Source organism: Xiphias gladius, chromosome 20, assembly GCF_016859285.1.
Source record: "Xiphias gladius isolate SHS-SW01 ecotype Sanya breed wild chromosome 20, ASM1685928v1, whole genome shotgun sequence".
In the NCBI taxonomy this organism is placed as follows: Eukaryota; Metazoa; Chordata; class Actinopteri; order Istiophoriformes; family Xiphiidae; genus Xiphias; species Xiphias gladius.
The window spans coordinates 23,541,303-23,565,407 of NC_053419.1; the positions used below are offsets into that span (position 1 = coordinate 23,541,303).

At 46.1% G+C, this 24,105-nt stretch overlaps 1 protein-coding gene across 6 annotated transcripts; it reads left to right on the forward strand.

Annotated features, from left to right (window-relative positions):
• The first annotated feature begins 1,429 nt into the window (after nucleotides 1–1,429).
• Nucleotides 1,430–22,992, forward strand: scarb1 (scavenger receptor class B, member 1). Of its 6 annotated transcripts, XM_040157677.1 has the most exons (14): nucleotides 4,120–4,444; nucleotides 5,408–5,568; nucleotides 6,984–7,125; nucleotides 7,229–7,432; nucleotides 7,834–7,929; nucleotides 8,023–8,138; nucleotides 8,228–8,394; nucleotides 8,879–8,997; nucleotides 15,462–15,535; nucleotides 15,700–15,751; nucleotides 16,337–16,483; nucleotides 18,567–18,617; nucleotides 19,596–19,668; nucleotides 22,078–22,992. In XM_040157677.1, exons 1-14 carry the CDS (start codon nucleotides 4,325–4,327, stop codon nucleotides 22,083–22,085), a joined length of 1,530 nt encoding a protein of 509 aa, XP_040013611.1. In that variant the 5' UTR covers nucleotides 4,120–4,324; the 3' UTR covers nucleotides 22,086–22,992. The 6 variants fall into 6 exon arrangements, with proteins under 6 accessions (XP_040013607.1, XP_040013611.1, XP_040013608.1 ...); XM_040157674.1 differs by lacking the exon at nucleotides 18,567–18,617; XM_040157673.1 differs by lacking the exons at nucleotides 4,120–4,444; nucleotides 18,567–18,617; nucleotides 19,596–19,668; nucleotides 22,078–22,992 and adding exons at nucleotides 1,430–1,642; nucleotides 16,572–16,858.
• The last annotated feature ends 1,113 nt before the right edge of the window (nucleotides 22,993–24,105 follow it).

Genomic DNA, 24,105 nt, shown 5'->3' on the forward strand with positions numbered 1-24,105 from the left:
GTTCTTAACGTCTTAGAGTTATTTTAGCCGAGATTTTGGTCATTTCTGTTTTTGTTCTAGGACTCTGGGCTGCATCTCTGTATGAGAGGTTCTATGCGAATCCAGTTATCATTTATTTAGCCCCGTGCCTTCCTCTTTACTTCGTACGCAACTGTGCGAACCACGCGTTTTACCGCAGGCTTCATCAGGCCCGCTTCGGTCTACTCGTACACGCAGAGAAGAATAAACAGTCTCAAAACACACGTCCAACCCACATCGATCAGTTACTGACGCATGCAGCGAGGGTGTGAGTGGAAAACAGCTTCAAGTATTTCTTCCTATTTCTTTTTTATCGTGGATGACCCTAATGAAGACAATAGGTGGAAATGTGTTGGATCCACAGAGTGTGAACTATGAATAAATTCCGTCTTCGAGATATCCCTAGCTCTGATGGCCAGTCAGCCATCGAACTGCAGAGGTCCGGGATGTAGCTGTACCACCACGGGAACGACTTTAGCCATGACCAAGCGTTTCTTTTGGATAATTAGCGTTAAGGTCAACTCTGGGAAACCTGATTCTTTGACTGCTTTCATCGCTGAGAGGTCAAACAATGCTGCAAGACAGAGAGACCCGCACCTCCCTCACTCCTCCTAATCCCTAAACCGCCTCATCTGCCAATCAATCATTTCTGTGATTGACGTCAAACTGTGAGCACGAGCACGAACTGGTCATCTACCCAAACCTGCGGTAACAGATTTATCGGACCACTTGGAGACATGAGTCAACACAACATTGACATATTGCCAGATTTAAAAAGTGAGCAAACAGCTGCTTATTTCAACATCCAGCAGTTGCAGAGCCGCTTGACCTTTCACCTGGATCTGGTGTTTGTGTCACCTGACGAATCTAAGTCCAGCACCCCCTCTCTTTTACCTCCGGTTTTGGTCTCCACCAGCTCCTGGGGGGAAACACCTGGCTCTTTTAGCTGCTTAAATGCTCGACTATGTCCACCAGCTGGTCTTTGTCTTGCTGGTTGCTGCTCAGCAGGTAGTGGACAGTGGCTTTTTTTTTTTTTTTTACCCAGTTTTTAATCCAGATTTCTGGAAAAATAAAAACTTTCTGTTTCCCAGTTATTGCTCCCTTTTTTCCCCACAGTCTTGTTTTCCTCCGCTGTATCTACTGTACTATGAAGTAGCAGTAGGCGTTACATTGGTTTCATACATTAAGTATGAAACCAGCGCCATATTTATACAACGAAATTACACAAAAAAAATGGCAAATGGCGCTGTCATCTGACTATAGTGTGACTTTACATGAATTTGCATGGTTTTGAGAGAAAAGTGCGCAAGATGTACACACGCCCCTCAACTGGGGGGAGGGGGGGGGGGTGCAGCAGCACTGTATAAACACAACCCGCACGCCGGACCTCAGATCCCTCTCGATCCATCAGGCGCGGTTCCCGGTCGGACTTTTAAAACACAGTAGACTCGGAGGCAGATTTTTTTCCTCTCTAATCAGGCGAGACTGGTCCTTATTAGCAACCATGCGCATGAATAAATCCAAAGTGGCCGTTGGATTCATAGTGACAGGGGCTCTGACGGTGATCTTCGGAGCAGTTCTTCTATTTGTGGGACCAGCGGTAATGAAGGACCAGATAATTAAAGTAAGTCACCCCAAAATCCGGATCATTTAGAATTATGAAAGTAAGGTCCTAACTGGGTACATAGGCTTTCTTTTTTCCCCTGTTTAATTTCAGTTTTTGGATTATTAAGAGACACAGTTTCTGCTTTTTATTTGTTTTTGTTTGCGCAAAAGTAAATTATTCACATTGACAAACACACACACACACACACACGCACACACACACACACACACTAAAAAGGTGTGTGTATTCAAATAGACCCTACTGAGGACTCACATTTGCATGTTTATCAACCTGCGCGCAGTAGAAAAGATGAAGCCGCGCCGCAGTTCCGTGGCGCCACAGCTTCCACGGGCGCCTAAAGCCGCGGGCGTCGGGCTGCCGGCCACTGCAGCGGCCGCAGCGCGACGCCCGTTTCACCGGCGACTCCACGGCGCCGAAGGCCGAGCGACTGTGGAAACTGCGGCGAGCAGTGGCGGAGGTGAAGTACCCAGGGCCGTGGCTTCGGTGAAGTCGGCCTCTGTTACAGGTTAAAGTCGCGCATTCCGGAGCTCAGTTGAATAAGAGAACAACTGTTTATATTCTGTAAGAATAATGTGAATCCGCAAAGTGGCTGGTTGCTGCGGCAGACAGACGGATGTAGTCAAGTGAAGAGCACAAAGTTTCACTCAGGACTGAGTCGAAAATGAAGCAGCGTAAAACAGAAATACTAAAGTAAAGTGCGAGTACTTCAGTAAATGTACTTTTATCTTTCTTGCCAAATGCAGTTGGGATGCTGAACACATATCCCATTTTATTTCACTTTATTCTTATTATTACTGTATCTATGTCTGTTAAATCATGTGGTTTGTTGACGCTGTGTCCCTGTCTTCTGCCCTCATCTCTGTCACCTATTGCTTTTAAAGCTTCCACTGCTGGCTGGCTGGCTGGCTGACTGACTGACTGAATAACTGACTGAATAACTGACTGAATGACTGACTGACCGACTGACCGACTGAATGACTGACTGACTAAGTGACTGAATGACTGACCGATCGACCGACCGACCGATCGACTGAATGACTGACCGACGGACTGACTGACTAACTGACTTACTGACTAACTGACTAACTGACTGACTAACTAACTGACTGACTGACTAACTAACTGACTTACTGACCGACCGACCGACTAAATAACTGACTAACTGACTGACCGACTAACTGACTGACTGACCGACTAACTGACTGACTGACCGACCGACCGACCGACCGACTAAAGTTCGAAGCGACAGAGTACCGAGCTGGCTCTAAGCTCAGGTTTGACGTATTTTTACGTCACTTGTCTTGGCGAATTCAATTTCAGTTGCGATCATTCCGCTGCAGGGAGTGGAAAGCGTTGACCTTGGCGGCAACGGAAAGGGGCACTCCGTTGAGCATAGGTGGTCGGCGTCGGATCGCGAGTTCGAAGGTGTCAAACAAAACATGCCGATGAGGTGATAATCCATGCGGCTTATTCTTTTTAGTCCCTTCCCCCGTACCAGCTGTCACGATTTACTCATTTTTCTCCCAGTCTTGTGCTAAAAACGTGAAAAGACATTCGGTTGGAACCATTCACAGGCTTTTTGTTTGTGTCCAGAAATACACAGGTGTTTCCTTCAGTGGTGGAAAGACTTAGGTAACATCTTGAGGAACTTGCACTTTACTTGAGTTTTCTGTCAATGTACTCCCTCACGTTTATCCTAAGGGAGCCTATTAGAGAATTATTGCACTTTCTAACCCACCACATATAAATACCTTTCAGATTAAGATTTTAAATAAAAACAGATACGTTTATAAATTACAACCGTCTGGCCTCGTGACTCTGTAGGGAAAAAATGTGCTTCGCTGGGGCCCAGGGCCGTGTTTCACATGTATATGATTTGTTATCGGCTCCACCAAAGAGACGTTTCTTCCCACATGGTTTCATTCAAACGACGGTTCGAGGCCCAAAGAGGTAAAATTATCCAACATTTCACTAAAAAAAAACCAAAAAAAACAAACAAAAGCAAAAACCAAAGGTTGGAGAAAAAGGCCATAAAAATGGCCGTAGTTCCTGAACGGTTGATGCAGTATTCTGGCTAAAGCCCTTGAATTAAAGCTGAAAGTCCACGCTTCAATCACAGCTCGATGGCTTCGTTTCAAATCCGCTGTGGTTGAGCAGGGAGGAAAAATCACGAAAATGGTGTCACTGTCCAAATACTTACGTACCCAACCATAGATATGAATAAACTTTTCTTTTCACTTTAACTTATGTAGGATTTTGATTGAACGTGAGCTCACGCTTCCAATGACTAAATGCTGTTTAGTTATTTTGACACGCTTGTACCGGGTCTTCGACCCCAGTGAGGCGTCTGGATCCTCCCACCGCCGCCGTCGACGGCTGAGAGTCAGCGCGTCCGAGCGGCGAGTGCGCGGCCACTCCCAGAATCCCCGGATCTGCGGAGGCGTGGCCCCTCGGGCTATAAATGCCAGGGACAATGGCAGCCGGTCAACGGCATCGATCAGGGGCGCTGATGTGGCGGCGGGAGCGCGGACAGTAGCTCGGACCGAGAAGCGTTTGATGCCGAAACGTCGCCGCGCTCGTTCACGGTTCGCCGACTCTGCTCCGCCGTCGCGCTCTCCGGACATAACGCAGGCTTCCCCGGGACAACAACGCTCGACTCCGGGCTGACGCTGACAAACCATGGCCATCAGTAGATCCAAAGCGGCGGTTGCGTTCGTGGTGGCAGGTGTCCTGGCCGTGGTTTTCGGGACGGTGCTTTCTTTCGTGGGACCGATAGTCATCGACGACCAGATAGTGAAGGTAAGAAGCGGCGTCCTGACACGGACAACCGGTGTTGTTGACGCGCCGGGCCGAGCCTGTTTAGGGTTTTAATCTCGGCCGAAGTCTCCGGGGGCTTCGACCGGCCAGGTGAGGAAAACAAGGCAGGAGACTGGCAAAGTGAACGGGGGAGCAAAACCCAGCGGTCGCTCGCAAAGCCGAACTTCGGATGAACGATCGGGAGGCAGACATCGCACAGTGGCGGCTCCTTTCTGGTGTAATGGTCCGACTGGGACTGTTTCCCATTCCCTGAGAAACGGAGGCTGATTTAATCCTTTTGATTTCATTATGTGCGTTCACGTTGAAGTGTTGACATCGTGCCGCGGCGGCCCCCTTCTGCAATCTGTCCCCGGAACTTCGGGTGGTCTCCGGAGGAGCTGCTTTCATCACTGTCTCATAAACTAAACAGTCGGTGAATTCAACCAAAGAAAAAAAAAAAAAACCGGCAAAAGTTTTTAGTGGCAGTGAAGCGACGAGCCGGGCATCCACCTTTCCCCAGTCCCGCTGAGCTCCGTCCACCGGGCCCACTTCCTACCGGCGTTTACGCCCCAACAGAACGCAGGTGTCGGGGGACAGGGGGGGACAGGGGGAGACGCCGGCGCCGGCACCCAGCGCCGCGGCGTCCGCACCTGATCCCGAGGAGCCTCGCGTGAGAGGATGGCGCGGTCTACGAGTCACACGCGTGACACTGTTGGGCGCGAGCAGGGGGAACCCCGGTCTTCATGGTTTATCTGTGAATGTAAAAAAAACTACGTTTGATGTATGTCTGCTCAGTTCTGTTACAGCTGTCACGATCAGTGGGTCAGTGACAATTCTGACTATTCTCTGGCCATTTTCTGGAAAAATGGTTCATTGGCAGATGAAGTGATAATGGAAATTGGTGGCGGTTGCGACCCCATTTTGTTCCGTACACTGACTTTTCTCCTCTGATCCCTCTCATGCCAGAACACGGTGATCGACCCAAAGAACGATCTGTCCTACACCATGTGGAGGGACATCCCAGTGCCCTTCTTCATGTCGGTCTACTTCTTCCACATCCTCAACCCCAAGGAGATACTGCAGGGAGAGAAGCCCATGGTGGAGCAGCGAGGACCCTATGTGTACAGGTACGGGGTCTAGATAAACGGCCGGGACCTCCCCGAGGTCACAAGCTGAACCATCTGTTTCCCTATCAGCAAACTTTGTCCTGCAACCCGCGGGACGTGTTGCAAGACTCCTCTCTGCTCTGCCCACCCTGTCCACCGGGACCACTCTCCCGAAACACATTTCGACCCAGCTTCGGACTTTCAGTCTTCAGTCTCTGTTCTCCAGCGTGAAAACATCATCCAGGCTGCCTATTGGCTCCTGCCTCGGCAGAGCAGAGCTGTGCCTTGGTGTCTGATTGGCTCGTTTTTTAGGAACACAATGTGCCCTCCTGGCAAATATGTAGGTCAGTCGGGCAGCCGAACCTTTTACTAGTGACGCAGTGGGATGCAGTAAAACAGAGAGTTGTTGCATAACCATACCCTATGTATAACAGTGGGGGCTGGGGGGGGTGGACAGGTACCTTCTCTGTGTTTCACCGTGAAAACATTAATCACCACGTCCTAGAGCACCATGTGTTGAAGTGGATTTAAAAAAAAAAAATTTTTTCTTAACCACAGAGGGGTGTGGACTCAAACCGGCTCCAAGCAGGAGCAGAATGATCTCATAACGGATTCTTGCGGACTTGCCACGTCGCCTCTCACCTCACTGGGGCCCTTCATCAACTGTTCTAGGTTCAGAGGGAAGCACTTCGGAGCCCGGTGGCGTGTGTTTTGTTTTTTTTCAGAATCAGGACTTTTAAACTGCTTATAGAATGAAAAAAGCTTAGAGTTGTGTCTCTGGCCGTCCAGCGACGCTTCTCTGCCCAAGGTTAACCTTGTGACATACGCCCTCCCACCCCTCGGTGGCGCTACTTTAACAGTGTTTTACGTCTACATACTTTGGGAGTTTTTTGTTTTCTTCTTTTACTTAAGTCAGGCTCTCGACCTCTGCTGCATCAATTTTGACTATTACTACTACTACTACTTTTTCTCAGTCTGTCAAAAGTCCAACAACCTCATGGAGGTGCAGCCCTAACCCCCTCGGGTCTGCCTTTTGGACAATCCTTGAGGCACCATTGGGCACACCTGTACACCTTCACGCACTTATCCAGTCAGCCAATCAGGTGGCAGCAGTGCATAAAGCCCCGCGGGCGCAGGTCGGGAGCTTCGGTTAACGTCCACATCGGGCATCGACTGCGGAACATGATTGTTGGTGCCAGTTTGAGGATTTCACAAACTGCCCCCCCCAACTGACTTTCTTTTCCAGCAACTAGTGAGGTGGTTTATTCTCTCCTCTTTGTCTCTACCTTATCTCCCTTCATCTTCTTTATCACTTTATCACATTAGTAGGACTCTCTGTACCTTGAACCGCAGATTCGGCTCTCAGGTCTGCCAGGACTGTTGAAGAACAAGGGCGTGCGTACATGTTGTTTATTTTATTTTTTTCTCTCTTTCAGAAAACGCTGTCAGAAAGACAACATCACCTTTCATCACAACGATACGGTGTCGTACAGGGAGTACAGAAGATACTACTTCGAGCCTTCCATGTCTGTGGGGAACGAGTCTGACGTCGTCACGATTCCAAACATGTTGGTGCTGGTAAGACGCTGTTTTTACCCCCTCGCTCGACACACATCTTCCAGCCAAGTGACTCGCAAACCCCTGCGTTCGTCCGCTTCCTCACTCCTGTCTGCGTCCCCAGGGCGCAGCGGTGATGATGGAAAACCTGCCGTTCGCGGTGCGTTTGATGATCAGCGCCACCTTCAAGACGTTCAACGAGGGGCCCTTTCTGACCAAGACGGTGGGGGAGCTGATGTGGGGTTATGACAGCAAACTGGTCGATTTCCTCAATAAGTACCTGCCCGGCATGCTGCCCGCAACGGGAAAGTTTGGCCTTTTTGCTGAAGTGAGTGTTTTGAGATGGTTTGTCATGATCATTAGGAGTGGAGGTTTATGGTTTCCATGCCAGGGAGGGCAACGTGGAGACTTGCAAAATGCTCGAAGAAAGTCGACCAAAGCTGTGTACAACTGGGCAACAGCGTTTTGGAAGATGTTCTGTACTCGCACCGAAAAAAAAAAAAAGACAAAAAAAGGGGTCAAGTAGCTCATGTGCAGAAATTTAATCAACAGAAATTTTGACAATTGTTGTTTGGCCAATGAATTGTTTGAGTCCTTTTATCAGGCAAAAATGCCCAATATCTGCTGAGTCCAGTCTGGAGATGTTTGGATGATTTATTTTTCACTTGTTTCGGTCAAAAATGAATAAGCTCATGCAGATAGCTAATGGAGTTCATGTTGATCTTTTAGTTCAACAACTCCAACACTGGTCTGTTCACCATCTTCACCGGACAAGACGACATCAGGAAAGTTCATAAAGTTGATTCCTGGAACGGCCTGACGGAGGTGAGCTGTCAACCCAACGCCCGCCGGGTCTCGTCTTTACTGCTCCTGTCCGTGTTTTTTCATACCCAACTGATTGTCCTCTCTGTTTAACAGCTGAGCTACTGGAGGACTCCTCAGTGTAACATGATCAATGGAACGGCTGGCCAGATGTGGCCTCCCTTCATGACGAAAGAGAGCACCTTGCCTTTCTACAGCCCTGACGCCTGCAGGTAAGCGATTTTTGACCGTTTTTCTTCAGTTAATTCGCTCACAGTTCCTTCGCAAACTTACTGAACTGTTTTTCCTTTTTTTTTTTCAGATCTATGGAGCTCGTTTACCAGCGTCCTGGTGAGTTTAAGGGTATCCCTCTATATCGATATGTTGCACCCGAGACCCTGTTCGCCAACGGGACAGAGTACGCCCCCAATGAAGGTTTCTGCCCCTGTAGACAGTCCGGCCTGCTGAATGTCAGCAGCTGTCGCCACAGTGAGTATTCATGACCATCAAATGACCTACTTCATGTCCTAGTCGTATACTATGGCTCTGCTCAAAGACAAAAAAAAAAAAAAAATGAGAGTAAGTCTTCATCCTCATGTCGGTCAGGAAAAATGTCTAATTGATTCATTAATCATTTTGTCAATAAAATGTCAGAAAATTGACATCGCGATTTAATGTTTGCTTGTTTTGTCTGAACAAAAGGTCAAAACTCAAAAGATTTTTCATTTTGCCCTCGTAGAACAGAGACAGTATTTCTGCTTGATAAATGACTTCAATGATCAATCAAAATTATTGATTCATTTTCTGGGCGTCGACTCGCTGACACACGCTTTAAAAAAAAAAAAAAAAAATCAATGGTAGGAGGTTCAGTACTAACACCAACTTATTCCTGATGGTTCATCGTTTGTGGTGGTTCACTCATTTTCATTGTGGTTCAAATGATGGACTGTCTCCCTCCGTGTCCATTTCACAGACTCTCCAGTCTTCATCTCTCATCCTCACTTCTTTAATGCTGATCCCGTGCTCCTGGACTATGTGGAGGGCCTCCGTCCCAATGAGGAAGAGCATGGCCTCTTCATAGACATCCACCCGGTGAGTGCGCACGAAAACACACGGGCACACACACACACACACACACACACACACACACACTAAGGTGAAGTAGGAAGTGATTGAGCTTGGGAACAGATTAAAACCGCAGCCTTTACTGAGGTAGTTCAAGTCACAAGTTCGTGTCTTTATCCTCTGCAATGACAGAATTTGGAGTGAAGAGGAAAATGAAGGTGACCCACCAGGAAAAACTGCACTTTATACAAAATGCTGTGATAGGACGAGTGGCTGTCTAGAGGGAACGTGAAAAACAGTATATCAGGTGCCATCAGATTGTTTTAGTGCCCCTGTCGTCAGCCTTGTCCTTGAAGCTTGACCATCTTCACCAGAAGTCCGACGGATTGACTGATAACATCTCATCTAATGCAAACTTTGCAAACTTTGTATTGTGTGTCATGGTCAAGTCTTAAGTTTTTATCTTTTTTAGAGAACGACATCAGATCGAATGTGGGCGAAAGGTTGGATCCTGCTTTTACAGTTAAATGTTGTTGTTGTTGTTGTTGTTGTTGTTGTTGTTGTTGTTGTTGTTGTTGTTGTTGTTTAAATACTTGTATGAGCTCTTTTTAAACGTGCCTCAGGGCAGGATCCCTAAACTTGTGTCGATCTGCACTCAGTTGTCAGTTTATTAGGAACACCGAGCTAAAAACGAATACAGTCTAATGCAACAGTGCTGTGGTAAATCCTCTTTGGTGAAGCTGGTAATGTTTAGTTTTCCTTGAAGCTGTTTTTTTAGAGACGCGTTGGGCATTTTTGCAGGCCGCAGTTGTCGTATTTCTTCATACTCAGAGGTTTTTCTAATATTTAGTCTGTCCTTATTGATGTAAATGGGGTAGACAGAATCCTGCCACTAAATAAACAGACACGGGTTAAATCGTTAACCTCCTCGGCGGAGGTAACAAAAAAGGGACATTACAAACTCTCATGATAGGCCGGCAGGATTGTTGTATTAGCCTGCACTCATTTTGGCCACGTTTGCCTAAAACTGCTGGCTGAGTGTATGTTCTGAATTCATAATACGTACTTGTCTTACATTATTTGTGAGGACACTCATTGACATAATGCATTCCCCAGATTCTTGGTAACCATTTCTTCTTCCGATCCTCCAGCTGTCACTATGTCAAACCGATTATCAGTGTCATCATATTTATTGGCGTTGACCTAGTGGTGATACCATAAATAAACTGAGAGACGGAGGGTTGAAGTTAATGTTTGTTTTCCTTCATGGAAAAGTCATAGGTAAGGTCCCTTTTTTACAAAACATGAACTCAACGATAACTGATTTTATTGCCGCACAATAACTCAGTAAAAGTGCACTGATGATAATTTCATTGCTGCTTGAATAGGCTACAAACACCAGGGACTGATGAGTTTGATGTAACCCTGCTGTGATTCAGCTCATTATGCAACTCTGCCTGTGTAAACCTCATCAGCAGTGAATTATGTTGCCTGTGACCCGCGGTCTGATAAGGTAATTGGAAATTGGGCTTTTGTCTGAGACTACGGTTGTTAGAAACGTTCAATGGCTCCAATAAAAATCAGTCCCGATAACATTCGCTATCAGTTTTGCCGTGCGGATTAAAGCTCGTAAGGTGTTGTTGTTGTTGTTGTTGTTGTTGTTGTTGTTGTTGTTGTTTAAATACTTGTATGAGCTCTTTTTAAACGTGCCTCAGGGCAGGATCCCTAAACTTGTGTCGATCTGCACTCAGTTGTCAGTTTATTAGGAACACCGAGCTAAAAACGAATACAGTCTAATGCAACAGTGCTGCGGTAAATCCTCCTTGGTGAAGCTGGTAATGTTTAGTTTTCCTTGAAGCTGTTTTTTTAGAGACACGTTGGGCATTTTTGCAGGCCGCAGTTGTCGTATTTCTTCATACTCAGAGGTTTTTCTAATATTTAGTCTGTCCTTATTGATGTAAATGGGGTAGACAGAATCCTGCCACTAAATAAACAGGCACGGGTTAAATCGTTAACCTCCTCGGCGGAGGTAACAAAAAAGGGACATTACAAACTCTCATGATAGGCCGGCAGGATTGTTGTATTAGCCTGCACTCATTTTGGCCACGTTTGCCTAAAACTGCTGGCTGAGTGTATGTTCTGAATTCATAATACGTACTTGTCTTACATTATTTGTGAGGACACTCATTGACATAATGCATTCCCCAGATTCTTGGTAACCATTTCTTCTTCCGATCCTCCAGCTGTCACTATGTCAAACCGATTATCAGTGTCATCATGTTTATTGGCGTTGACCTAGTGGTGATACCATAAATAAACTGAGAGACGGAGGGTTGAAGTTAATGTTTGTTTTCCTTCGTGGAAAAGTCATAGGTAAGGTCCCTTTTTTACAAAACATGAACTCAACGATAACTGATTTTATTACCGCACAATAACTCAGTAAAAGTGCACTGATGATAATTTCATTGGCGTTTGAATAGGCTACAAACACCAGGGACTGATGAGTTTGATGTAACCCTGCTGTGATTCAGCTCATTATGCAACTCTGCCTGTGTAAACCTCATCAGCGGTGAATTACGTTGCCTGTGACCCGCGGTCTGATAAGGTAATTGGAAATTGGGCTTTTTAGAAACGTTCAATGGCTCCAATAAAAATCAGTCCCGATAACATTCGCTATCAGTTTTGCCGTGCGGATTAAAGCTCGTAAGGTGTTTCCAGGTAGATGAGAGTAAGGTGTTCAGTTGAATCCAGCAGGTCTAGATTGGTATCGGGTTAATAATTAAGGGAAATCACTTGGTGCTGGATTTAATGAGGTTATTACAAATGGGAAGGAAAAACGTGGACCCAAAGGGGTTGTGACTTCTCCGCCCTACAGCTGAGATTCCCTGTGTGTCTAGTTCAATGGTTTCCAAAGTGGGGGTGACTTTTAAAGCAAGACCTCTGAAAACAGGAAATAGCACATGCTTTATCTTCCATATGAACAGTGGAATTTATGAGCAGTAAATTCACTCCCGCTCAATTCAACACACTCAGGATTTTTGCGGCTAGAGGGTGACTCGGCCTGTCACGACACACTCGTGAGATCGACAGCACCGAGTCAGTCCGCGGACTCGATGATTCTTTTTATACTACTACTGTCGCACTACATTTTACTATTTACCATTGTCTCGCCTCATCATCTGTCGCTTGTGGCCACCGCGGCCGCCCTTCAGCTAAACTCCGGTACCGCACTGACTCTGAGGATCAGCATCGGCTCCAACGGAGCCAATCAGAAATCTGATCCCTTCCCCACCTACATCACTGCCCTCCTGTGCCACAGCTGGGTTCCACACAGTGCATGTGAAAATCGGTTCAGACGCCGAGGTTGGCGAAAATGCACAGGGTTGCTCAACTCTGGCGCTTCAAGGGGGCTGACAACTTCTGAGTTTTAGCCGGCGCCGAACGTCGCGTTTACCCATTAAAATGAGGAAGGGCGGCGGCCGGTCGCGTCGGCTGTTTCAACATAACCGTTAATTCCATCGGTCGGAACAGAATTCATCCTGTCTGTTTTCTGGCCGAGTGTAGACGAGGCCTTCAGGCGGCAGTTTGACCCAAGATCACGTGTGAGTGTTTCTGTGGTCCCCATGACTGCAGACTGACAGGTCTTCTCTCCGGCTGATCCCACGTCAGGCGCATTCTCCCAGTTAATCTCTCGCTTATAGCGTATCAGTTATTTAGGCTTAATCTTTTTCATCCAGGACCTTCAGTGTTTGGGTCAAATAAGGTGCGTTGGACTAACAGTGGTCTACAGCTGTTTACCTCAGTGTGTCAGAGACATAGACCTACAGTGTACGCGCTCCCCAGCCCGTGGGAGTTCCAGGTGCACAGCTGTCAGAAACTGCGACTGCCGGGGGATAGCGAGCACCATTTTTTTAAATGCAGGCCAAGCATGTCAGTCATACGTCAGCGTTTTTTCACCGCACCTCTGTTATCGCCGCCGTCTGGCACCACCAGCAGCTGCATTCCTCTCCTTTTGTCCTCGGTCGACCCTCCTGAATTCAGCCCACATTAACTTTTTTTTATCCGAGCCACATGTCCAGAACTGAACGCTGACGTGTGAACGCACTGAGCAAAAACGTCCCCCCAGAGAAGAGAGTTTGATGGAAGACATGACGAGCAGGGCGCGTTTTGCATCCGTCTTTTTCTAGGGTGTCACTTTGTTACAGGACGCATCTTCAGTCGGAAGGCATCCGGACATTACACAAAAATATAGACAGCTTTAACAATCTAGGATGCATGAGTAGGAGGGTGGGGGGTAAAAAAAAAAAAGCTCCCTTCTGCAGCATCATGATAGGTAATGTTTTCAGTATTTGAAAACAATTAGTAATAGTAAACTGACTCTTTAGATGTGAATGTGTGTATGGCCCCGGTTTCCTTTTTGTGGATATCGAACATTGAATTCACGTTACTTCTGCAGTCAGCTCCTCGTATCAAGCTCCCCATAAGCGCTCAGTCAGGGCGGCAGCCCTGGTTTTTTAAAAATGATTGATTGATTGATTACAGGGTAAAAGCTTTCACCTACTCTTGAATGTAACCTGTGTGATCCTCTCCCTCTAACGCGACTCTGTCACACCGAAGATCTTCGGTCAGACGGTGTGACTTTTCCTTTGGCCCTCATTCATACTGTGTGTATTTATCCTACGTGTTTATGTACGACTACGAAGGCCTACGCAGCTACGGGCCACACTGCATTTGTCGCGTTAGTGCCGGACGTGACGCTGCTCGCATTAACGTCACCCCTTCCGACTTTGCTGTGCGCTCACGGCAGGTGGGCACCGTGCATCTTTACGGGGGGGATCTAGATCCTTAAATCAACAGTCGCACACCAGTTAAAATCCTGACAGCTCGGCAGATCCGGTGTAATGTATGTTAGGTGCTTTGTCGTTCCTCTTTGAACGCTACCGCCGTTCGACTTTTTGCAGTGTTTAACAGAGCGTACCTCACACCCTAGTGATGTGGCAGCCTGTTGTTATGGAATAAGTGGCCCGACACAATAAGTGCTACTGTAGAAAATGTCTTCTGGGGGCTGGATGACATTTCATTTCCTGCAGGTTCGAACAGTAAAGGGTTGATTTCCGGCTCTCGCTTGCCCGAGGTCTAAGGATTTGTGTAGTTGAAAGGGCAAATTCCTGAGGAAGCATTTTAGCACGAATGAGCTGGAAGAGAACGGTTATGAAAGTGTCCATGGCCTTTACACCAGAAGCATTTTATATTGTTCACGATTTGCAGTAGTTCAAGATTGCCAAGTACCGTACGAGGATAACATACATGGATGAGCTTGCTTTGATCACAGTGAGCCAGAAAGTGGGCTGGAGCGAGCCGCTCAGTCATCCATTGCTGAAACGGTCGTTCTAGCCCGGAGACAATCTGGGGAAAGCGGAGACCTTTTGGTGAATCCGAACCCCGCTGTCAGGTACTGAAAACGCACCCCGGTGATTAGTGACCTCAGCTCTCGGGGTCGGAGCTGAAGATCTGGACCGATCTGAGTCACAGTGTGTTCTGCCAGAAAAACACTCGGGATCACATTAAAGCCTGACTCTGAGTATTTACGATGCAATTCATCAAGGCCTTGGACGAACTTGTATGTGAAGCAGTCTCCACTTTCAAACAGTATTGGCTCCTGTGAAATGTAGGGTCTTCTTTTTTACCTTGTTTTGTTCTGTGCATGTCCCCTGTTTACCTGCCAAATAACTCACTTTGGAAAGGTTTAAGACGTTAAAACACCAAATGCAAAATAGGACATTCAGGTTACCTCTTACACACACACACACACACACTCGGTTGGCGGTTTATCAGATACACCCGGACGAAACCAACTCAGTCCAATACAACAGTCCTTGTTGAAATTCTACGATCATTCGGAGGCAGCGGTTGCATTGTATTGCGTAAGTCTGACGGGTGTTTCTGTCATTTTGTCAACCCCATTTCTACCGAGGACGGCAGGTTAAGTAACAGAAAGCCAGCCGCAAATCCCTGCAGGTTCCAAAGTCTGGTCGAAAGCCTGGAGCCAGAAGAAACCACACGGGTGCTCGGGGTGTTTGGGGTCTGCTGGTCCACCACTTTGGTCCAGAGCGCCTTGATATTTTGTACAGATGTGTTGTAGTTCACCGTGACATCTCACTTGTTGTTTGTTTTTCCTGGTGTGCCAGTTTGACAATGGAGTCCTTGGGGGACGCTAAAACTGATTTGTTGTCCCATTAAAATCTAAAGATGGCCCCCAAAAGAAAGCCCCTCACGTGAGGATATCCTGCTTTTGTTTGCCCTGTCCTGTAATGGAGCATTTTTTTACACAGTTGGCTGGAGTTTAAATGTTCCAATTCTCTAGTTGAGGCGTAATTGTCTCTTTATTTAAAATGATGACACTGAAGTGGTTTTTTTTTTTTATTCTCCATTAGAGATTTTTAAATTTTTTTTTTTTTCTTCTTCTTCTTCTTTTGTGCGTGTCTCTCCAGCAAACAGGTGTCCCCCTGAACGTGGCCATCCGTCTGCAACTCAATCTTTACATGAAGAGAGTGTCAGGAATTACGTAAGGAAGTTATTCCCTAAGCTATGGTCAACGCCATTAACATGTGTGAAGTATTGTGCTGAAGTCTATTCATCACGCTATAGACCGTTTTACTGTTTCCTGCTTTTCTTACCACACGCTGTGTAGCCTGGGAGTTTGAGGTGGGGTTGTTCTTGTCCTTGTAGAGAGACTGGCAAGATTTCGGAGGTGGTGATGCCCATGATCTGGTTTGAGGAGGTAAGTTGTTGCAGGTCCGTTACTGACATACATCTCTGCCATTAAGAGTTTTGAAGTTTGTTTATAGAGCCTTCCTTATTATATATGCACATGAATGGTTCTTGCTTCTCCATTTCTTATGTCACCAGTGTTTGATCAGTGTTTTCCCTGTTTTTATGTCATTGCTGTTCAGATCTTAATGTGCCTCTCTGTTTTTTATAGTATTTTACAATTGCTTTGCCTCAGTTTTAACAAGAGTTGAAAGAATTTGCAAACCGCCGAACACCAAAATGTTCCAGTCAGAATTTTGGCCTCAAAATCTCACACAGAAACCAAAAACGAAAACATCTCCGTCAAGGGTGGTAAGAAAGTGAGTTTAGCCAGAGCACGGCAACGTTCTGCGTGTAAATCACTGATCTTTAGTCACTTTCACAGCGTAAAATGAAACCGTCCTCATCGAATAATCACAACAGTCAGCAGTGGTCTTCTCCTCAAGGATTATATAACCCACATTGATTCTGTGGAGAGAGAGAAAACTGAGCCAAAGCAATTGTGAAATACTGTAACACACCACAACCTTTGTTTGTTTATTGCCACCCCCCACAGAGCGGGTATATAGACGGCCCTGTCCTCAACACGTTCCACACAAACCTGGTTGTTCTGCCTGCTGTGATGGAGTACATGCAGTACGGCTTCATAGCACTCGGCCTGGCAACGATAATAGTTGCCGCCCTGGTGCATCATAAAGTGAAGGTAAGGCCGCCGAACGGCACAGAGTGGCTTTTTGTTCTTCAACTGCATGCGGCATGCTGCACAGTCTCGCATGTTCTCCCGCAAACAGATGGAAAAAGGAGCCGGAGCGGCTGCGCTACAGATGCACTGGTTGACGTTCACTCTGCAAGCTGCACAACTTATATCTCCGATACATTACGGGTCTTATCTGGTTGGCGAAGGACGCTGTTGATTTTCATACACGTCTTAACCCAGTTTGGATCCGATATGTAAAACTCACCCATAGACAGATAGAAAACTCTACATCCGTGCTTCAATCCGTCAGATTTATAAAGGTGTGTGTGCACATCCGTCCTCCTCTAAACTGACTGTCAAATAAAAGCAAAAATGCCGAAAATGGACCTTTTTTTTTTTTTTTTTTTTTTGTTTAAAAACAAAAAAAAACAATCTCACTTCTTGTGGAAGTTGGTTCATGTGCACAGGCCTGATTTCCACTCCCACGGTTAGTCCCAGATGGACACAGGCACAACCTCATGTCGATGGAACGAACTCATGGGCAGATTTAAAACTATCGATTCAAGCGCCTCCACACAGTCCCTCTTGATCCTCTGCTGACATGTAGTTATATGAAAATCTAAAACACCAGACTTTGTCTGCAGCTCAAACTCTCAACCCCCCCCTTTGACTGACTGGATGAAGAATCGGCTGAGCCCCTCCGGCTGCTCCCCGCTGCCTCCTGCCTCTTTGCCTTGGCACTGACGGCAACGTGTTAGATATTACAAGCTGCGCCAGAGTTTGCTTTGGTAGCAAACAAGGACAAGGCGGCAGGCCCCGTGTTGCGTCATCCTTATGGTTCATTTTACATTCTGCTCGTTTTGAGTAAGTCAGCAAATGTCTGACCTCGGGTGGAACTGAACCTCTGGACTCTCACATACAGATTCAGCTTTTGAAATGTGCTTTTATCAGATGTCAGGCGCACACACGGGAACTGAAGGTCTCACAGTTTGAGTCGTTCTGCAGCAAGACTGAGAGAGATCTTTAGTCTCTCTCTCTCCTCACGTTTTGTAGGCGAAATATGGAGCTAGAGCCAGGACAGTTATCTTAGTCTGGCACAAAGACTGGAAACCGGGAAAAGAGCCAGCCTGACCATCCAAATCCCATCCCATTATATGTTTTATTTCTATCTTTAAAGCCAAAAGAGAGAAGTACATTGTATACGGTGTAGAATATGCATGAGAAGAAACAAATCCGTGTTGGTTCTAGGTCTTGGCACTTGGCGGAGAGTGACGGTGTCACCCGACAGTTTGAAGGAGGAATTCGACACAAAATCCTTTTTTATATAAGCGGGAAATTACAACCTGTCATTTGATTTAAATGTGTCCTCCTGGTGTCAAGCCGTAGAACGGGTGTTGGTTTGTTTGTTCTGTGCGCATTCTGCACAATATACTCAATATTCTCTCTTTGAAAGTATAAATGCATAGACATGTTCATACACTATGTGTATTTCAAGTCCTGTATGGGGCACATTGTCCCCCCCCCCACAAATCCAACTGATTGGGGGGGGGTTATTTTATATCAGAGGCGGCACCGGCTGCATGTGTGGCCTGTGTTTTGTTCACGGGGACGTTTGTTCGTATGAAACGTTGCGCTCACAGAAAGCCGATATTTGGCGCGTCAGTCTTCTCGTCTCACAAAAAAAGCGAATATCTGCATTTCCCAAAAAAAAAAAGTCAAACTCTTCCTTCAAACCGATCAAAGGTGCTTCCAGGGACGAGGCGGCCATCGTCCTCCGCTGGCGGGCCAGTCACGCCAGTGTCATTAATTAGCGCGCCTGGGATGTGTTATGAAACACATCACACTCGATGTTATGTAACACCATAGCCCCACCAGTTGAGCTTAATGAGTGAACGTGTGTTTCCGGCAGGGCGCTGTCACAACTCCGCTGCGGGGCTTTTACGGTGTGTTAATCGGCGGCAGGCGGCCTGTAAAGCACACAGAGGTGGCCTGTCTTCCAAGAGCTTTTAGTTTCAGTGAAGTGGTTCTGAACGCTGGCAGGTTTAATGTCATGATTTCAAAGTGGTTTCTCATGTCCTGTGTTTTGCAGAGGTCTCATAGAGAGGCTACCATAACCTCCACAGTGGTGGAAAACCCCGGGGTCTGTAAAACTGTCACGTCCTTAAACAGTTCTGGTTTTTAATCTACATTTGATTTTGTACTCTGGATATCAGCTTGATTTCTGGACTAGAGCTGATTGTGGGTTTTTTTTTTTCTTTCTTCTTCTTTTGATCAGTGCAACAAGAATATTTGCTTTGTTTCTCTAAATTGGACGAGCTGCCTTTTACTTTTGAATCAGATCCTACATAAAATTTTAGCATTTCATTTTAGTAGCTGAATCGATTTCATTTAGAAAAATAACTGAGAGATGAAGTGATTAATGAACGTCATCGCTAGTTGCAGCCCTGCGCTCAGGATCAAGTCAACGCCACGTCCCAGTGCCGTTGAATTTTGATTGTGTGTGTGTGTGTGTGTGTGTGTGTGTGTGTGTGTGTGTGTGTGTGTGTGTGTCAGGGCTGCGTGACTCTGCCCTCTGACCGTCTAATCATCACTTTCACCATTCCAGGAGCCAGTCAGCCCAACATTATCCCAAAAGGGATAATCTACCTATCGGATAATTGATGTTAGAAAAAAAATCCCTTCAAGATGTGGCAGAAATGCTGCGTTTGTTGATCCTTATCCTCAGTCTGAGTCAATTTCAGTCTGTAGTACGGTTTTCAAATTTGATATGGATACTTTTCTTATCTTTCCTGTCTGGCAAGTTCTGTTGCATGACAATCAGTCCATCAAAAGGGCCGTCGAGGCAAACGGACCGGCTCCAGCCACGTTTAATCCTACACGATCCCGTTAACGAGACGCGCAATTAACCAGCCTCATGATTAACCGCATGGTCGAGCTGATTACCACCACAAATGACTCTCTGCATGAATGCTGCTGACTCTGCGCATCCGCAGCTTAAAAATGAAAACCCCACGCTGTCGGTCTCGCCTGCGCGACACCTCGAATCACACCAGCCGATTGTCTGTCTGTGTATTTTCTGATTTGGCCTCATGTGTGAGACAGTCTGATCATCTTTTAGGCCTCCGATAAAGAGCCGGTAAAAGGCTCACACGGCCACGAAACAAGGGAGAAATATGTCATGAGAAACTCAGGTGGGTGCACACACACGCATAAATCTGCTCTTTGCTTTTCTTCGTTTGTCTTTAAGCTTTGGAGACGACCACAGGACAAGGAAATGGGACTTTTTGCTTAATGTACACAACTAAACAATATGTTACGCAGACGTGATGTATTGGTCCCAGGGACAAGACATTAAAACTGCTCAAATTACGTCCTGTCTGTCTCAAAAATGTGGATGATGCCATGTCTGATTGTTAATAAACAGCATTCATTCTTAAAAATTCCGTTTAAGTTAAATGCTGGTTTATGATTTTACGACTCATGTCGCTACTTTTTGAAGAGTAAACCTGGTTTTGTGGACACGAAGTTTATTGCTCATCAAAAAAAGAAACCAGAAAAGAGCTTGAGGAAGAGACTAACTTTTTTATTTTTTATTTTTGACATTTACCCCATGTACTGCTACTACTGTAGAAAATAAAATACAGAATAAACATGTATTCTGGAACATGCAAACTTCTACACACACTGTTGAGATCGATGTGAAACTTTTATAATAACTTCAAAGATTTTTTTTTTTTTCTCCCGCTGACGTCCACAGTGTGATTCTAAAACCAGTTTAACAAGTTTGCAGGTTGTTTTTAAACAAACAGAAGAGAGGATAGACCTGACTAATCCGTTCAATCCAACACACGCAAATGCTGCTTTATTAGGTTAAAAAAATTCTATTAAAAGTGTGAAATGTAGTTTCAGTGTTGACTTAAACAATTTGTACGGCTGGTAACAGAAAACACCTCCATGGATCAGCGATGATATTTGCACGCTCCTGTTCTTTAACCTTTGAACGAGCAAGCAATCAAAGTTGCTTAGTGTAAAATTTTCTGTTGTCACTCATTAATTTTAGACCTTCTCTCCATGACAGTTCTGCCATTTTACCGCTCGTTTACCTTTTTATAAAGAGGGACTCCTGTTTGCAGGTTTAAAGTAAGTAGGTAGTTGTCATAACGAACTGCAAACGGAAGAGAGAAGACGGGACATGGCAGCACCTCCCGTTCACCGCACTGTCCGTCCACGCGTAGAAACACTGTGTGTGTCCCAAAGAGAAATCGCGTGTATATAACGACGGTATGGGTGAAATCTGTGGATCTACGTTCGAGCGAGCGGCCTCGGGCTTTGCTCTGCACAGTGGGCGACTGTTCTACGGCTTCATCCCCAGAGCTGCTCGTTTGTCAGGGTCTGGGAAATGTATAGGTTTTTTTTTTTTAATGCATTTAAGAAAAGCAGCTGCGTGAGCTCCCGCGTGTTGGTGAGAATGAACAAAGTGGTGTTCCAGTGTGAGTATAATGGACGGGGTGGATTCGAAGAACACCACGTTGTGAACTGGAGCAGCGTTTCCTTCACTCAGTCCATTATTTTCTTTACTGGGAAACATCCAGAGTGTGTTCTTGGGTTTATGTGATGGTGTCTTTGTTTTAATTGTCATCCATTTTGTTTTCTCAGTTTAACTTGTTGCAACCAGTGACTTAAAGGACAAGACTGGTTCTTCTATATCTTTATTATCGTCAACAAAATCCCATGAAAAGACCTAAACCGACAGTGTTTTAGTTCGTCTCTCAACACCTTCCCTCCTCTGTCCGTGGCTCCCGGGTCCGAGCCCACTGGTTCCCAATGAAGACGTAAATCTTTAAAAACAAACATATACTTTCATTCTTTTAGAAAGGCTCAGTTGGCCGCTGTAGTTTCTAAGCAAATATTACTATTTTTCCTATTTTCAGTGGCGGATTAATCCACATTTGTTGCTGCACTGAGCGTTTGTGGCAGCAGGACGGTGTGTGTGTGTGTGTGTGTGGGACTGAGTCTAAATAAACTACGTTGTGTGTGTCTGTGTGTGTGTGTCTGTGTGTGTGTGTGTGTGTTTTCATGGTGATGAAGGAACATGTCATCCAGTGCAACAGTGTGGCAGCTCTGTGGCTCAGAGGAATAAGATGCATCAGGGTTTGTGTCCACACACACACACACACACACACACACTACTTGCTAGACGGGATCAGTTGATGGATGGTTTCGGTCTTTGCATGGGATTTGTTCTTCATAATAAAACTATATAGAATATCAGCAGACTTCTGCTTCAGCTGGTGATGCCATTTAATCAGACTGTAAGCACAGTACTTTGGCTGTTTCCCCTCCAGTTTAGTGTCGTTAAAACAAGGATTTTCAACCGGTGCATGATTACAACATACAGTTTTCACCGGACACCCGACAGCCAGTCGGGATGTTTCAGTGGCTACGGTTTATGTTTCATTGAATCAGGCTTGAAATTGAGCAGCTGAAAGTCTGAGTGTTCAGCTGCAGTTTGGCTCGATGACTGTATTTTTTTGCCGGACGGTGCTTCACTGGTCTTCTGAACTCTTCATAACAGCCTCTTTCTTCTGGTCCCGACACAGAGAAATAGAGGCGAAGGCGCAGCCACGGGCACTTCGACCGAAGAGAGAGACCCTCTACTACAAGATGAAAAGGACTGACACACACGCTCACACACACACACACACACACACGGACAAAAACACACCGAGCTGATGTCGCGGACTCACTGGCGGCCAACATCGTTCCCAGAGTCATGAACTGAAACACCGTCACGTGGTGCACCGCTCAGTATTATGCTAATGAAAACTCGTGCACAAGTTTTTCTTCACTGCGAAGTCGATGAAACTCTCAGCCGAAGACTCGTGTTCACTCTATGAACTGTGTTTGTGTCGAGGCTCTCGGGTTGAGACGGCTCGTTTCTCGAGGCCGAGCGAGTGGAGGCGCTTCCTACACTGAAAGCCACTTTTTGTACAAAGAACTGCAGCTGTGAACACGCGAAGCCGTTCAGGCTCAGCTCGCTGTCGGGTGACCATCGCTGTTGCTCGGAAACATTTTATAGTTTCATCACTTCATCGGGAACAATAATAGACAGTTAGCGTGGGGGCTGTCGTTTACTACTACTACTACTACTACTACTACATTTAAAGAAATGTTTCCGTATTGACAACAAGGGAACTAAGAGGCAGGAAAGCTCCGTCTCTGCCCAGCGGCTGCCTGGGGAACAGTATTTTACCACCAGCGTGCCTTCGTTAAGAGGGACGCATTTCACCGCCCACTTTACCTGAGCTCCAGGTCCTTTTTTATTTCAGGGATTTCAAGGACCACAAATTGAATTTGTTGTTGTCAAACAATCAGTGAGAGCAGCAGAGTGGACGTGCTCCTGTTTGTATACTACTTTCTTCTGTAAAGCTTTGAATGTATTTCTTGAAACTTGATGTGAACAGAAGCCATTTGGTGTCGGATGCCTCGTTGTTATAAATGAATGAACCAATAAACGTTCCTTTGATTGAAATTCTAATGATCAATGTGTGTGATGGTGTCTTCCTGTGGCAGAATCCAGGGCCCCCCTGTGAGCAGTGCCAAAAAAGGGCCTTTTGAAATTTTGAAAATGGTGCTAATTGAGAAGGGAAGATGACCGGATAACTCTGCGCTCAGGTTCCTTTCCCCCATGATATTTGCTGAGCGTCAGAGCTGCGTGTCCCCCCTCTGCCCGCGGGGGAAACGCGACGCCTTTCTCTGCTCTGTCGATGACAGATTCACTGCGAATATGTCCAGGTTCATTTCACAGGATATCGGCAACTAAGACTCGAGCTTAGTTCCACGCGTCGCCCGCTCGCGCCCGCTTCAGGCGTGACGCTTCCTTTGGAAGAAGAATTTTCACAGCTTCTCTCAACTGAATGAACTTGTTTGTCAAAGCTTCGTGTCTCGGTTAAAAATGTGTTCCTCTTACGGTAACTTCTGCGGGGTGTTTGAGCTTCGATCAGGTCTGTGCAGAGTTTGCTTTCACATTCAGCTGCTGAAAAGGGAAACTCTCTCTCTGCTTGTCTTTCTTCTCTACAATTTACACAGGTCTGATGTGGAAACTTGAGGCATCCAGCGCACGTACACTAAGACTGGACCTTTTTTTTTAGCGAAGTAGGAAACATCTCGTGTCCGACACACTTGCGTATTCCTAGATTCTGGATTTTTTGAATGAAGGGGGACAATGTTGGAAGCCCGAATCAGACAGAAAATGTTATTCAAAGCAGATTATTTTCACCTGTTTTCACACTTGTCTGAAGAAGATCTTTTAAAAACTAGACTCAGTCTGGTCACACCACCCCCACTGGTCTCGTTCCAGGCTCAACAGTTCCCGCATCCAAAGAGTTTCAAGGTCCCTGCTCTAGATAGAGAGAGAAGGGAAATCAAAAACCACCAGCAGGCAGCTCCTATAGAGCCCAAGGACTTCGACGACTCTGTGACCATCGGTCGGTGTCGCCAGAGATGGTTGGTGATGTCTATACTCGACTCACACACCCTTGGCTTGTGTCACGCGTCGCTCTGAAAAGGTTTCCCAGCACCAAAATAGAACATAATTAGCGTGTTATCATGCTGTCAGCAAAGCAAAA